The sequence below is a fragment of the Heptranchias perlo genome, chromosome 17, assembly GCF_035084215.1.
Source record: "Heptranchias perlo isolate sHepPer1 chromosome 17, sHepPer1.hap1, whole genome shotgun sequence".
Taxonomy (NCBI): Eukaryota; Metazoa; Chordata; class Chondrichthyes; order Hexanchiformes; family Hexanchidae; genus Heptranchias; species Heptranchias perlo.
In genome coordinates this window covers 22,123,286-22,137,188 of record NC_090341.1, presented here as the reverse complement: position 1 = coordinate 22,137,188, position 13,903 = coordinate 22,123,286, and the positions used below count along the sequence as shown (strand labels likewise).

Sequence of the window (13,903 nt, the reverse complement as noted above, 5' to 3'; positions counted from 1 at the left end):
AGCAGGACAAATCCAATCCAGCTAATTACCGCCCCATCAGCCTACTCTCAATTATCAGCAAAGTGATGGAAGATGTCGTTGACAGTGTTTTCAAGTGGCACTTGCTCACCAATAACCTGCTCACCAATGCTCTGTTTGGGTTCCACCAGGACCACTCGGCTCCAGATCTTATTACAGCCTTGGTCCAAACACGGACAAAAGAGCTGAATTCTAGAGGTGAGGTGAAAGTGACTGCCCTTGATATCAAGGCAGCATTTGACCGAGTGTGGCACCAAGGAGCCCTAGTAAAATTGAAGTCAGTGGGAATCGGGGGGAAACCTCTCCGGTGGCTGGAGTCATACCTAGCACAAAGGAAGATGGTAGTGGTTGTTGGAGGCCAATCATCTCAGCCCCCGGACATTGCTGCAGGAGTTCCTCAGGGCAGTGTCCTAGGCCCAACCATCTTCAGCTGTTTCATCAATGACCTTCCCTCCATCACAAGGTCAGAAATGGGGATGTTCGCTGATGATTGCACAGTGTTCAGTTCCATTTGCAACCCCTCAGATAATGAAGTAGTCCGTGCCCGCATGCAGCAAGACCTGGACAACATCCAGGCTTGGGCTCATAAGTGGCAAGTAACATTCGCACCAGACAAGTGCCAGGCAATGACTATCTCCAACAAGACAGAGACTAACCACCTCCCCTTGACATTCAATCACCGAATCCCCCACCACCAACATCCTGGGGGTCACCATTGACCAGAAACTTAATTGGACCAGCCATATAAATACTGTGGCTACGAGAGCAGGTCAGAGGCTGGGTATCTCACGGTGAGTGACTCACCTCCTGACTCCCTAAAGCCTTTCCACCATCTACAAGGCACAAGTCAGGAGTGTGATGGAATATTCTCCACTTGCCTGGATGAGTGCAGCTCCAACAACACTCAAGAAGCTCGACAGCATCCAGGACAAAGCAGCCCGCTTGATTGGCATCCCATCCACCACCCTAAACATTCACTTCCTTCACCACCGGCGCACAGTGGCTGCAGTGTGTACCATCCACAGGATGCACTGCAGCAACTCGCCAAGGCTTCTTCAACAGCACCTCCCACACCCGCGACCTCTATCACCTAGAAGGACAAGAGCAGCAGGCACATGGGAACAACACCACCTGCACGTTCCCCTCCAAGTCACACACCATCCCGACTTGGAAATATATCGCTTTTGCTTCATCGTTGCTGGGTCAAAATCCTGAAACTCCCTTCCTAACAGCACTGTGGGAGAACCTTCACCACACGGACTGTAGCAGTTCAAGAAGGCGGCTCACCACCACCATCTCAAGGGCAATTAGGGATGGGCAATAAATGCTGGCCTCGCCAGCGACGCCCACATCCTATGAACGAATAAAAAAAAATGCCTTTGAATGACAAGGGGAAGTGGTTAGACACTCTCTTGTTGGAGATGGTCATTGCCTGGCACTTGTCTGGCATGAATGTTACTTGTCAATTATGAGCCCAAGCCTGGATGTTGTCCAGGTTTTGCTGCACGCGGGCACAGACTGCTTTATTATCTGAGAGGTTGAGAATGGAACTGAACACTGTGCAATCATTAGTGAGCATCCGCATTTATGACTTTATGATGGAGGGAAGGTCATTGATAAAGCAGCTGCAGATGGTTGGGCCGAGGACACTGCCCTGAGGAACTCCTGCAGCAATGTCCGGGGGCTGAGATGATTGGCCTTCAACAACCACTGCCATCTTCCTTTGTGCTCGGTATGACACCAGCCACTGGAGAGTTTTCCCCCTGATTCCCATTGACTTCAATTTTACTAGGGCTCCTTGGTGCCACACTCAGTCAAATGCTGCCTTGATGTCAAGGGCAGTCACTGTCACCTCTGAAATTCAGCTCTTTTGTCCATGTTTGGACCAAGGCTGTAATGAGGTCTGGAGCAGAGTGGTCCTGGCGGAACCCAAACAGAGCATCGGTGAGCAGGTTGTTGGTGAGTAAGTGCCGCTTGATAGCACCGTCGACGACACCTTCCATCACTTTGCTGATGATTGAGAGTAGACTGATGGTAATTGGTCAGATTGGATTTGTCCTGCTCTTTGTGGACAGGACATACCTGGGCAATTTTCCACATTAGAAACATGGAAACATAGAAAATAGGAGCAGGAGAAGGCCATTTGTCCCTTCGAGCCTGCTCCACCGGTCAATATGATCATGGCGGATCCTCTATCTCAATACCATATTCCCGCGCTCTCCCCATACTCCTTGTTGCCTTTTGTGTCTAGAAATCTATCTAGCTCCTTCTTAAGTATATTCAGTGACTTGGCCTCCAAAGCCTTCTGTGGTGGTGAATTCCATAGGTTCACCACCCTCTGAGTGAAGAAATTCCTCCTTATCTCAGTCCTAAATGTCCTACCCCGTATCCTGAGACTGTGACCCCTCGTTCTGGACCTCCAGCCAGGGGAAACATCCTCCCTGCATCCAGTCTGTCTAGCCCTGTCAGAATTTTATATGTTTCAATAAGATCCCCTCTCATTCTTCTAAATTCGAGTGAATACAGGCTGAGTCGACCCAATCTCTCCTCGTACAACAGTCCTGCCATCCCAAGAATCAATCTGGTGAACCTTCGCTGCACTCCCTCTATGGCAAGTATATCCTTTCTTGGATAAGGAGACCAAAACAGCACACACTACTCCAGGTGTGGTCTCACCAAGGCCCAGTATAACTGCAGTAAGACATCCTTGCTCCTATGCTCAAATCCTCTTGCAATGAAGGCCAACAGACCATTTGCCTTCCTAACTGCTTGCTGCACCTGTATATTTGCTTTCAGTGACTGGTGTACAAGGACACCCAGGTCCCTTTGCACATCAACATTCCCCAATTGATCACCATTTGAATAATACTCTGCCTTTTTTTTTTCCTTCCGAAGTGGATAACTTCACATTTATCCACATTATACTGCATCTGCCATGTATTTGCCCACTCACTTAACTTGTCTAAATCGCCTTGAAGCCTCTTTGCATCCTCCTCACAACTCACGATCCAACCTAGTTTTGTGTCGTCGGCAAACATTGTCGGGTAGATGCCAGTGTTGTAGCTGTACTGGAACAGCTTGGCTAGAGGCGCAGCTAGTTCTGGAGCACAAGTCTTCAGCACTACAGCCGGGATGTTGTCAGGGCCCATAGCCTTTGTTGTATCCAGTGCATTCAGCCGTTTCTTGATATCATGTGGAGTAGATCGAATTGGTTGAAGAGTGGCTTCTGTGATGATTGGGATATCGTGAGGAAGCCGAGATGGATCACCCACTCTGCACTCCTGGCTGAAGATGGTTGCAAACGCTTCAGCCTTGTCTTTTGCACTCACGTGCTGGACTCTGCCATCAGTGAGGATGGGGATGTTCACAGAGCCTCCTCCTCCCGTTAGTTGTTTAATTGTCCACCACCATTCACGACTGGATGTGGCAGGACTGCAGAGCTTTGATGTGATCAGTTGGTTGTGGAATCGCTTAGCTCTGTCTATAGCGTGTTGCTTCTTTTGGCGCTTTTGACTCTCTCCTTTGGTGTCTCTCTTCCCCCTCCTCGCGCTCTCCTCTCGTTTTTGCTCTCTCCGCTCCATCTCTCCCTGCCAGAACAGGGGCAGGAGACTGTTGGGACGCTCATGGATTTTTAGGGTCATTACCTTTAATGCCTCAGACTGGGGTAGGGAGGAGATGATTTTCCATTGAAAGCACCCCTGCTACTCCAGCTTCAGAAGAGTTCCTACACTGCACCAGTGTAAGTTTTTTTTCACTTCCCATACCAGGCAGCCATGTGATTTACCAAATGAGATTTGCAATATTTGCTGTATTATGGACAAGTTTAACTTCTAGTTCAGGAGCAGTTTAATGGTTTTATGAATTCATCACCACCACAAAGTTAGATACCTCCTCGTTTTAAACTATATTTTTCTGCTAAGCTGCTTCTGTAGTATCTCTCACAGCCTAGTATACCTGTAAAACCTTCTGTTTTCTTGCTTCCTAACAGCTGCTGCAGGCCTGTATTGATAGGGACAGAAAGGAAATGAATTGAGGGGGGAATGACATGATTACAAAAATAGCATCGGATTTAGCGTGCCACATTATACTGGGGAAATAGGATTTTGGATTTTTTTCGAGAAACCAAGGGGAAGGGCGAAAGTTCATAGTACAGGATACCACCACGTTTGAAGAGAGTAAAAGATGATGCAATAAATCAGAAAGTAGTGATTGAATTAAGGCAAGCTTTGATTTTAGAAGCCTGAAGATTGTAGGAGGAAGAAAATATTGCAGGAGTTAAGTTACATAATTTGAGGTCCTGGGAAAGAATAAATTAAGGTGGAAAATGCTCTGAGTCTCGATTTCAACACTGAAGTTTGGAGGGAGGAAAAACGTTTAAGCTGGACTATGGGACCTTTGAAGCAAAAATAGATAAGTTCAGAATACTACCGTTTAGAGTAACATCGATGAGAATAAGATATGGAAGCATTAATGAAATCTTGGATGTAATCATGCTTTGTAGAGAGGTAAGAGTTGTTGAGGCGAAAAGAAGTGTTTGCCATGAAGAGAAAACTCACTCCTTTCAAGATATTTTAGCAATGGAAGAGATGTGGGTGTTCAATTTGAGGTCAAAAGATAGTGAGGTTATTAAAGTTGATAGAATCATAGGTTACAGCAAGGAAGGAGGCCATTCGGCCCATCGACTGTGCTGGTTCTATGCAAGAGCAATCCAGCTAATCCCATTCACCCACCCTATCTCTCTTGCCTTGCAAATTCTTTCCTTTCAAGTACTTATCCAGTTCCCTTTTGAAAACCATGATTTAATCTGCCTCCACCATTCCCCTTGGCAGTGCATTCCAGATCTTAACCAATCGCTGCATAAAAAAAGTTTTTCCTCGTGTCACCTTTGGTTCTTTTGCCAATCACCTTAAATCTATGCCCTCTGGTTCTTGACCCTTCTGCCAATGGGAACAGTTTCTCTCTATCTTTTCTGTCTGGACCCTTCATGATTTTAAATACCTCTATCAAATCTCCTCTCAACCTTCTGTGCTCCAAGGAGAACGACCCCAGCTTCTCTAGTCTATCTATAAGTGAATAATGGTATAGCCATGAAAAGTAAGAAGTGATGCTTGTTGCTTGGACTTGTGACACATGTGAAAAATTGAAAGGAATTAGATTTTTATTGCCCAATGAAAGGACATGGAGGTGATCAAACCATTACAATTCAGCCATTGCATTGTGAGAGGATTGGAAGTTGTCAGCTGATAGAAAGCAATCTGGGGGAAGTTGATGTAGAGTATATGTATAATACTGCACAGAAATCAAAGCTGGTATTCACAATTAAAATTATCAATCATATCTGGTAGATGTACTTAAATGTAACCATGCAATTGTAAAAGTGAAAATGTAATTCATCTATGAGAAGAACGCTTAATAAAACTAATCTTGAACTACATAGAAGTGTTTTATATAATGTCTGATATTTTAGGAGATGCTGTAGAATAATTTGCATGATGCTGTAAAATAGCTTAGCTGTAATACTGAGATATGGCAGAAGATCACGGAACACTATCGTGGCAAAAAATCATGGAAAAAGAGTTGGGAGGGGGTTCTTTTCACATTGCAGTGTAAGAATTAACAAAAACACAGCTTTCTCAAAGACCTGAATTTTTTTTGTTTCTGCTTTAGCCTATCTACACAGCTATTTAAAAAAAAACCTATGTAGATAAGTATTTTGTAAAACTAAGTATTAATGTATAATAAATTATTTGTGAGGGATTATGTTAGTCACATAAACTACGACATTAATACATAGTTAAATATAGAAGGAATTTTTTTATCTTGAGTAGTTTTTATCCAAACACAGCTGCTTGTAATCGTTCCCACTCTATTTTCCAACTCCAATATGGCAAAGCAATGTGCATACAGTGGGTGACGTCATTTCTATTTGTAGTAATTAATATCTGATTGCCATGCTTCCCAAAAACCATCTGTTTCCCAGTGAAACCATCTGCAGCTTTCAGGGAGCTGGATGGAGTAGCTTTATTTTCTACTTTTCTAGTTATCTCTTACTTGTGATGTTACTCTTGCGTAATTTGGAGCATGGTTGTGATGCTGAGTTGCTAAACTGGCCTTTCCTATAAAACTGTTGGTTGAGTACTCCCAATGGGAATCCAAGTATTTGTAGCTGCTGGTAAATTCCTGAGGTGAATTAGAGGTCAGTAAATTGCTTATAAATTTCTCATTCCAGGTCAGAAGAACCCAGGATGAACTCCAATCTTTTCGTCTTATTTTTAAAATAAAACGTTTATTTGCATCTACAGCGAAGGGTGACATCTGGAGCAAGACAAATGTGTGCTAGATGCAAAACTTTTTTTTTTAATACTGCTGATTTTCCCAACGTGCTGCTTATGGTAAATCAGAGGATGATGAAAGGTACATATTATCTTGTAAAACGCAATGCATTTTCTGCTGCTGCTGTTCCTGTAAGGCTACAAAGTCTAACTTATAAGTAAACACTGGATGACTAGGTTAATTACTATAAGGAAAGAGTAGGGCCTATTAGAGACCAAAAAGGTAAACTATGTGTGGAGGCGGAAGATGTAAGTATGGTTCTTAATGAATACTTTGTATCTGTCTTCACAAAGGAGAGGGATGATGCAGGGATTGAAGTTAAGGAGGAGGAGGAGTGTGAAATATTGGATGGGATAAACATAGTGAGAGAGGAAGTATTAAGAGGATTAGCAGCTTTGAAAGTGGATAAATCACCAGGGCCGGATGAAATGTATCCCAGGCTGTTAAAAGAAGCCAGGGAGGAAATAGCGGAGGCTTTAACAATCATTTTCCAAACTTCACTGGATACAGGTGTAGTGCCGGAGGATTGGAGGACTGCTAACGTTGTACCGTTGTTTAAAAAGGGAGTGAAAGGTAGACCGAGTAATTACAGGCCAGTCAGCCTAACCTCGGAGGTGGTGGGCAAATTATTGGAATCAATTCTGAGGGACAAGATAAACAGTCATTTAGAAAGACACAGATTAATCAAGGACAGTCAGTGTGGATTTGTTAAGGGGAGGTTGTATTTGACTAACTTGATTGAATTTTTTGATGAGGTGACAAGGAGGATCGATAAGGTTAGCACAATTGATGTAGTCTACATGGATTTTAGAAAGGCTTTTGACAAGGTCCCACATAGCAGATTGGTCAAAAAAGTAAAGGCCCTTGGGATCCAAGGGAACGTGGTAAATTGGCTCAGTGGCAGGAAGCAAAGGATAATGATCGACGGGTGTTTCCAGTGGGGTGCCGCAGGGCTCGGTACTCGGTCCTTTGCTTTTTGTGGTATACATTAACGATTTGGACTTAAACGTAGGGGGCATGATTAAGAAATTTGCGGATGACACAAAGATAGGCCGTGTGGTTGATAGTGAGGAGGAAAGCTGTAGACTGCAGGAAGATATCAGTGGGCTGGTCAGGTGGGCAGAAAAGTGGCAAATGGAGTTCATAGAATCATAGAAAATTTATGGCACAGAAGGTGGCTATTCGGCCCATCATGTCCGCGCCGGCTGAGAAACGAGCCACCCAGCCTAATCCCACTTTCTCGCATTTGGTCCATAGCCCTGCAGGTCACGGCTCTTCAGGTGCGCATCCAGGTAGTTTTTAAATGAGTTGAGGGTTTCTGCCTCTTCCACCCTCTCGGGCAGAGAGTTCCAGACCCCCCCACTACCCTCTGGGTGAAATTTTTTTTTCCTCATTTCCGCTCTAATCCTTCTACCAATCACTTTAAATCTATGCCCCCTGGTTATTGACCCCATCGCTAAGAGAAATAGGTCCTTGCTATCCACTCTATCTAGGCCCCTCATAACTTTGTACACCTCAATCAAATCACCCCTCAGCTTCCCCTGTTCCAAGGAAAACAACCCCAGCCTATCCAATCTGTCATCATAGCTAAAATTCTTCAGTCCTGGCAACATCCTCGTAAGTCTCCTCTGCACCCTCTCTAGTGCAATTACATCCTTCCTGTAATGTGGTGACCAAAACTGTGCACAGTACTCAAGCTGTGGCCTAACTAGTGTTTTATACAGTTCCAGCATAACAGCATCCCTGCACTAGAGGAGGAGGTTACAGATGGAAAGTCAATTAGGAGCCTGCAGACACCGTGATTTCAGAATGCTCTGTTCCTAGAGAGCTTTTCTGCAAACTACAAATAAATGACTTTTTCTTTATACTTTTTGTTCAGAGGTATAGAAATTTTCAGTAGATGAAGTGTGACATCTGAAATGAGATGGACCATCTAAAGTGTCATGGATGTGAAGGACATGCATACGTAAAATGCTGGAACAGTCAATCTCCCATAGCCTTGCACATGGAGTCAAGACTAAGGCGAGGAGGGTGGAAAATTATTGTACCAGGGCTGAGATAGGACTGCAAAGATATCGGGCAAGAATAGGACGGAGGGAGAAGGAAGAACAGGGTGGAGTGGAGGGGTGTGGGTGGTTACAGGCTGCAGGATGGGAAACGATTTAAAAAAAAACTGCAGAGTGAGGGAGGGAAAGGTAGTATTGTGAGAAGCTAGAGATTGAGAGTTTGAGGTGGGTGGGAGTGGGTAGAGGAAATTGAAAGTTGCCGGAGGATGTTAGAGCAGAGTTGAAGGCTAAAGGAGGAAGCTGTTGGAACCAGTGACACAAATACTTTGTGGAGGAGTGGTATTGAGAAGGGGGAGGAGAAGGGGATGGGGGAGTGCAGAGGAGGTAGGGTGTGGGGAGAGGATATGGAAAGATGAGGAGGGGAGAGGGAAAAGGCAGGGGATGGAGGAAGAGGCACAGAGGGAGTAGGAAGTGGATAGGGGACAGAGAAAGGGGTAGTCAAAAATAAAAATGGAGTCTGATAATATTTGTTGGGGGGGGCAGGTGCAGGATTGGTTGTTGCAGCAATGGAGAGTTACAGGCAATGTCAGAACTAGAGGTGGAGCACTACTTATGGTTTTGGGAACTGGAGGATGATCCAGAACTCTGGGTACGTCATTGGGTATCGTAGAACTGTGGAACAAGGTCTCTGCATCTGGTGGCACTGGGAGAATATGTCCGGGTTTGGCAGCATGGGGAATGGCCTCCCAGGGTCTGGCAGCACTGGGAAATAGGATCCAGTGGTCCGGTAGAACTTAGGATCCTGGACTTTAGAGCACTGGGTGGGGGGAGAGGGGGGAGGAAGAGTCTGTCAAATGGATGCATTAGAGACATTGCGGCATGGAGAACTAAGAGGGGTAATGGGGTCTGTGAGCTTGGGGGAGGCAGCTGGGTCTGGCAGTGTTTAGTGGGAGATGAGCTAAGGAGAATCTAGCGTGCTGCTGTCCTGGTCAATTCTCGGCTGTCCAGCATTCCTGTTCCTTTATGTGTGCACACAATTACAGACCAACCAGCTTAATGTTGGTGGTCGGGAAACTTTGAGTCAATAATCTGGGACAAAATTAATTGGCACTTGGAAAAGCATGAGCTAATAAATGAAAGTCAGCACAGATTTAGTAAAGGAAAATAGTGTTTGACTAACTTGATTGAGTTCTTTGATGAAGTAACGGAGAAGCTTGATGAGGGTAGAGTGGTTGATGTGTACATGGATTTTCAAAAGGCATTTGATAAAGTACCACATAATAGACTTGTTAGCAAAATTAAAGCCCGTGGAATTAAAGGGACCACGGCAACATGGATACAAAATCGGCTAAGGGACAGAAAGCAGAGAGTAGTGGTGACTGGTTGTTTTTCAGGCTGGAGGGAAGTATACAGTGGTGTTCCGCAGGGGTCAGTATTAGGACCACTGCACTTTTTTAATATATATTAATGACCTGGACTTGGGTATAGAGGGTATAATTTCAAAGTTTGCAGATGATGTGAAATTCGGAAATGTAGTAAACAATGTGGAGGATAGTAACAGACTTCAGGAGGACATAGACAGACTGGTGAAATGGGCAGACACATGGCAGTTGCAATTTAACGTAGAGAAGTGTGAAGTGATACATTTTGGTAGGAAGAATGAGGAAAGGCAATATAAACTAAATGGTACAATTTTAAAGGGGTTGCAGGAACAGAGAGATCTGGGGGTGCAAATACACAAATCTTTGAAGGTGGCAGTTGAGAAGGCTGTTAAAAAAGCATATGGGATCCTGGGCTTTATTAATAGAGGCATAGAGTGCAAAGGAAGGAAGTTATGCTAAACTTTTATAAAACACTGGTTAGGCCTCAGCTAGAGTATTGTGTCCAATTCTGGGCACCACACTTTAGGAAGGATGTCAAGGCCTTAGAGAGATCGCAGAAGAGATTTACTAGAATGGTACCAGGGATGAGGGACTTTAGTTATGTGGAGAAGCTGGGGTTGTTCTCAGAACCGAGAAGGTTAAGAGGAGATTTGATAGAGTTGTTCAAAATCATGAACAGTTTTGATAGAGTAAATAGGGAGACGGGTCAGTAACCAGAGGTTAGGTGATTGGCTAAAGAGCCTTCTCTGCTGCAGTGGAAATGTATCAAGTATCTCCTCATAATTATAGTCTCCCATCCATGGCATCAACCTGGTGAATTTGTTGTATGCTCTATGGCTTTATTGCTTTTTCTATAATGGGATTCTCAAAACAGAACACAGTACTCCAACTATGGCCTAGCCAGTGTTTTGTATGAATTTATCATTATTTCTTTACTCTTGTCTTCAGTGTCCCTATTTATAATATCCAAAATTCTATTGGCCTTTTTTATGGCTTTATCTATCTGCACTCACACTTTCAGGGAATTATGTATTTGAATCCCAAGGTCTCTTTGTTTATATACACGCTTCAGGTCTTTCCATTAAATTTATATTACCATTGCTTGTTCTTTCTCCTAAAATGTATTTGCTCACACTTATCCACATTAAATTGCATCTGGCACTTGTCTGATTATTCTTCTTAACTGTCTGTCTTCCTGAAGTCTTTTAGAGTTCTCTTCACTGTTTGACAAACACCCTACTTTTGTGCCATTAGCAAATTCAAGATTGTGTTCCTATATCCAAGTCCAAATCAGCTATATATACCAAGAACAAAAGAGAACCCAGCATTGAACCCTGGGGTATACCACTTCCGACACTTGTCCAATAAGGGCAACACCCATTTACCCGAAGTCTTTCTTTCTGTTCCTCAACCAACTTTCTATCCATGCTGCTATATTTCCTCTTCTACCATTTAACTAAATTTTTCTAATGAGCCTCTTGTGAGATTCCTTATTAGACTCCTTCTGAAAATCCATATATACCACATCTACTGCATTCCCCCTATTTATCCAATCAGGCACTCCTTCACAAAACTATTCAATTTGTCAAACACTTGCCATTTACAAACTTGTGCTTCTCCTTGAATAACTCATGCATTTCTAAGTGCTTGCTAATTTCATCTCAAATTATGGATTCTGAGTTTGCCCATAACTGACATTGGACTAACTGGTCTGTAGTTACCCAGTTTATCCTTCTGCTCCCCTGTTGAACAAGGGTGTTACATTGGCTACTCTCCAGTCCCATGGCACAATTTGCATATTTAATGTGGATTGAAAAATTGTGACTAGTGTTTCTGCTATCTCCTCTGTGACTTTCAATAGCCTAGGGTGCATTAGCGCTTGGTGACTTATCCTTGAGTTCCACTTATTTTTTCAGAACCAATTCTATTTCTACCGTTAATTGTTCCATTTCCTCCTGTAGCACATCTACAGTCTTACCCCTCCAATTATTTTTCCTTTAATTTTTAATTTAAAAATAAATCATTCTTAGGATGTGAGCGTTGTTGGGAGGGCCAGCATTTATTGCCTATCTCTAGAATGAAGAAGGTAGTGGTAGGCCACTGCCTTGAACCACTGAAGCAATTTAATAAAACTGAGTGGCTTGCTAGGCCACTTCAGAGGGCAGTTAAAAGTCAACCTCGGTGTGGAACTGAAGTCGCACATAAGGCAGACCAGGTAAAGATGGCAGGTTTCCTCCCCTAAAGGACATTACTGAGACATTTGAGTCTTTACAACAATCTGACAGCTTCATGACCAGTCCTACTGATACCAGTTTTTTATTTGCAGATTTTGTAAAACTGATTTCAATTCTCCAACTGCCTTGGCAGAATTTGAACTCATGTTCTCTGGATTATTAGTCCAAGCCTCTAGACTACTAGCCCAGTAATATAATCACTACATTACCATACCCCCCGTACAGATCAATTTGTAAAGAGTGATGGAAAATATTTATTTAATATTTCCACCATACCATCATCCTCCACAGTTAGACTCCAAAGTGGTCCTACCATCTTTTTTAACTATTCTTATACTTTTTTATACTCATTATTTCCTTTTCATATTATCTGCTAGAATTTTTTCATACTCCCTTTTAGCTCTTCTAATCTCCCTTCACCTCCCTACTACACTTTCTGTATTTTTCCTGATTATAAATAAAGCATAGTTTGGATATTCTAATTACAAATAAACACAGGTGTCCTAATAATCCTATTTCTCTCTGTCTCTGTCTGTAATTCTCTATCTAAGAGACCCTTCAACTCTGAAGTTTAAAAAAATACATACTTCATAAGTTTGTTGTGAAACTTCATTTCAAACTTCATTCTAAAATGCATCTTCCAAAGTTTTCATATAATTTGGAAAGCAAACAAATATTAAAATCAGTGCAAAGGCGCACATTGAGTTTTCCACTGAATTTTACAAAACAAACTAATTGTTTTGGATGTTGGGGACGGGTGGGGGGAGTCTTGGAGGTGGGGGGGGGGGGTGGAGGGTCCTTCAGGTCTAGCAGGAATGGAGAGGACCTTTTGGAGCATTGGAGGGGCCAGTGTCTGGATTAGGAGAGGGGTTACTGGGGTCTAACAATAGTGGGAGGAGCAGAGTGTTGTCACCTTGAGTTATTCCTATTTCAGATGAAGTGTTTTAAATGTGTCAGTTGTAATGTCGTATGGACTGATTCCAAGCTTCTGTCAGTTTCCATGGTATACAGAGTAGTTGCTGAAATCATGTCTGCTCTTGTTTCTGGAAATGCCAATGTGTCAAAGTCTAAAAAGCTTTCATTGTTTGTTGAGGGTGCAGTATTCTGCAGGCACTGCTTGCATTTAAAAGAAAATGAAATACTATGTGCTGGTAGCAACATTCTTATATATTCGATAGCCAGCATGCAAATTATGTACAGTTGAAACTTCTTGTCACTTTCAGGTTTCCAGCCAGAAAGGTAAACTCAAATGTAATGCAACAATCATAGTTTCATTCCACCATAGTTTAAGGTTCCCCATTTTTGGGTTTACCTGATAAAATCGTACCAAATGTAAAATTTTAAAAGTTTTTAATAACAACACTGAACATCATAAGCATCTTTCCTTGGAGTTGCCTTTTCTGATTGGTTCCTTCTTTGTATTACCATGGAGAATGGGTGGTTTTAGCAGGGGAGGGTAAGGCCCAATAATGTGTGATGGGGTCTGCACCACTTGGACTTGAGTGAAGATGGAGGCAATACTATGGTGAACAACTGGGATGGGAGAGAGTTATGGTTTTGCTGGGGACCAGGGCATCAATGTTTGAGCAAATCAAATTTACATATAAGTCTGGCAGCTTATTAGGTGAGTGAATCGTTATTTACAGTATAAATATATTTAAATATAGAAGGCATGGCTTATTGTCAATGTTGCTTCATGATTGATTGTCAAAAGGTATGTTTCTCTGGATGAGACTGATCCCTCTATTTCGTAACAAACCTTTGCGAGCCCAATATAGTCACAGTACCCCATCAAGCATCCCAACCAACAATGGGCAAAATGCACCCAGTAAGGTCAATGTAATTAATTAGTTCTATTATACGAACAAGAAGGCTGTGTATTCTATTGCAACTATAGCTTGGTTTATTCTTTTTGCTTTTCCTGTTTGTG

The 13,903-nt window shown here is 42.9% G+C and overlaps 1 protein-coding gene across 5 annotated transcripts in view; it reads left to right on the top strand.

The window, feature by feature from the left end:
* ptpdc1a (protein tyrosine phosphatase domain containing 1a) overlaps window positions 1-13,903 on the top strand; it is a 130,058-nt gene that overhangs the window by 38,731 nt on the left and 77,424 nt on the right. For 3 of the 5 annotated variants that reach the window (XM_067998707.1, XM_067998705.1, XM_067998704.1), the window contains exon 3: window positions 6,248-6,432. The exons of the other annotated variants lie outside the window; for them this stretch is intronic. In XM_067998707.1, the coding sequence (XP_067854808.1) occupies window positions 6,348-6,432 (85 nt within the window). In that variant the 5' untranslated portion in view covers window positions 6,248-6,347. The remainder of the gene's footprint in view (window positions 1-6,247; window positions 6,433-13,903) is intronic. 5 annotated transcript variants of the gene reach the window in all.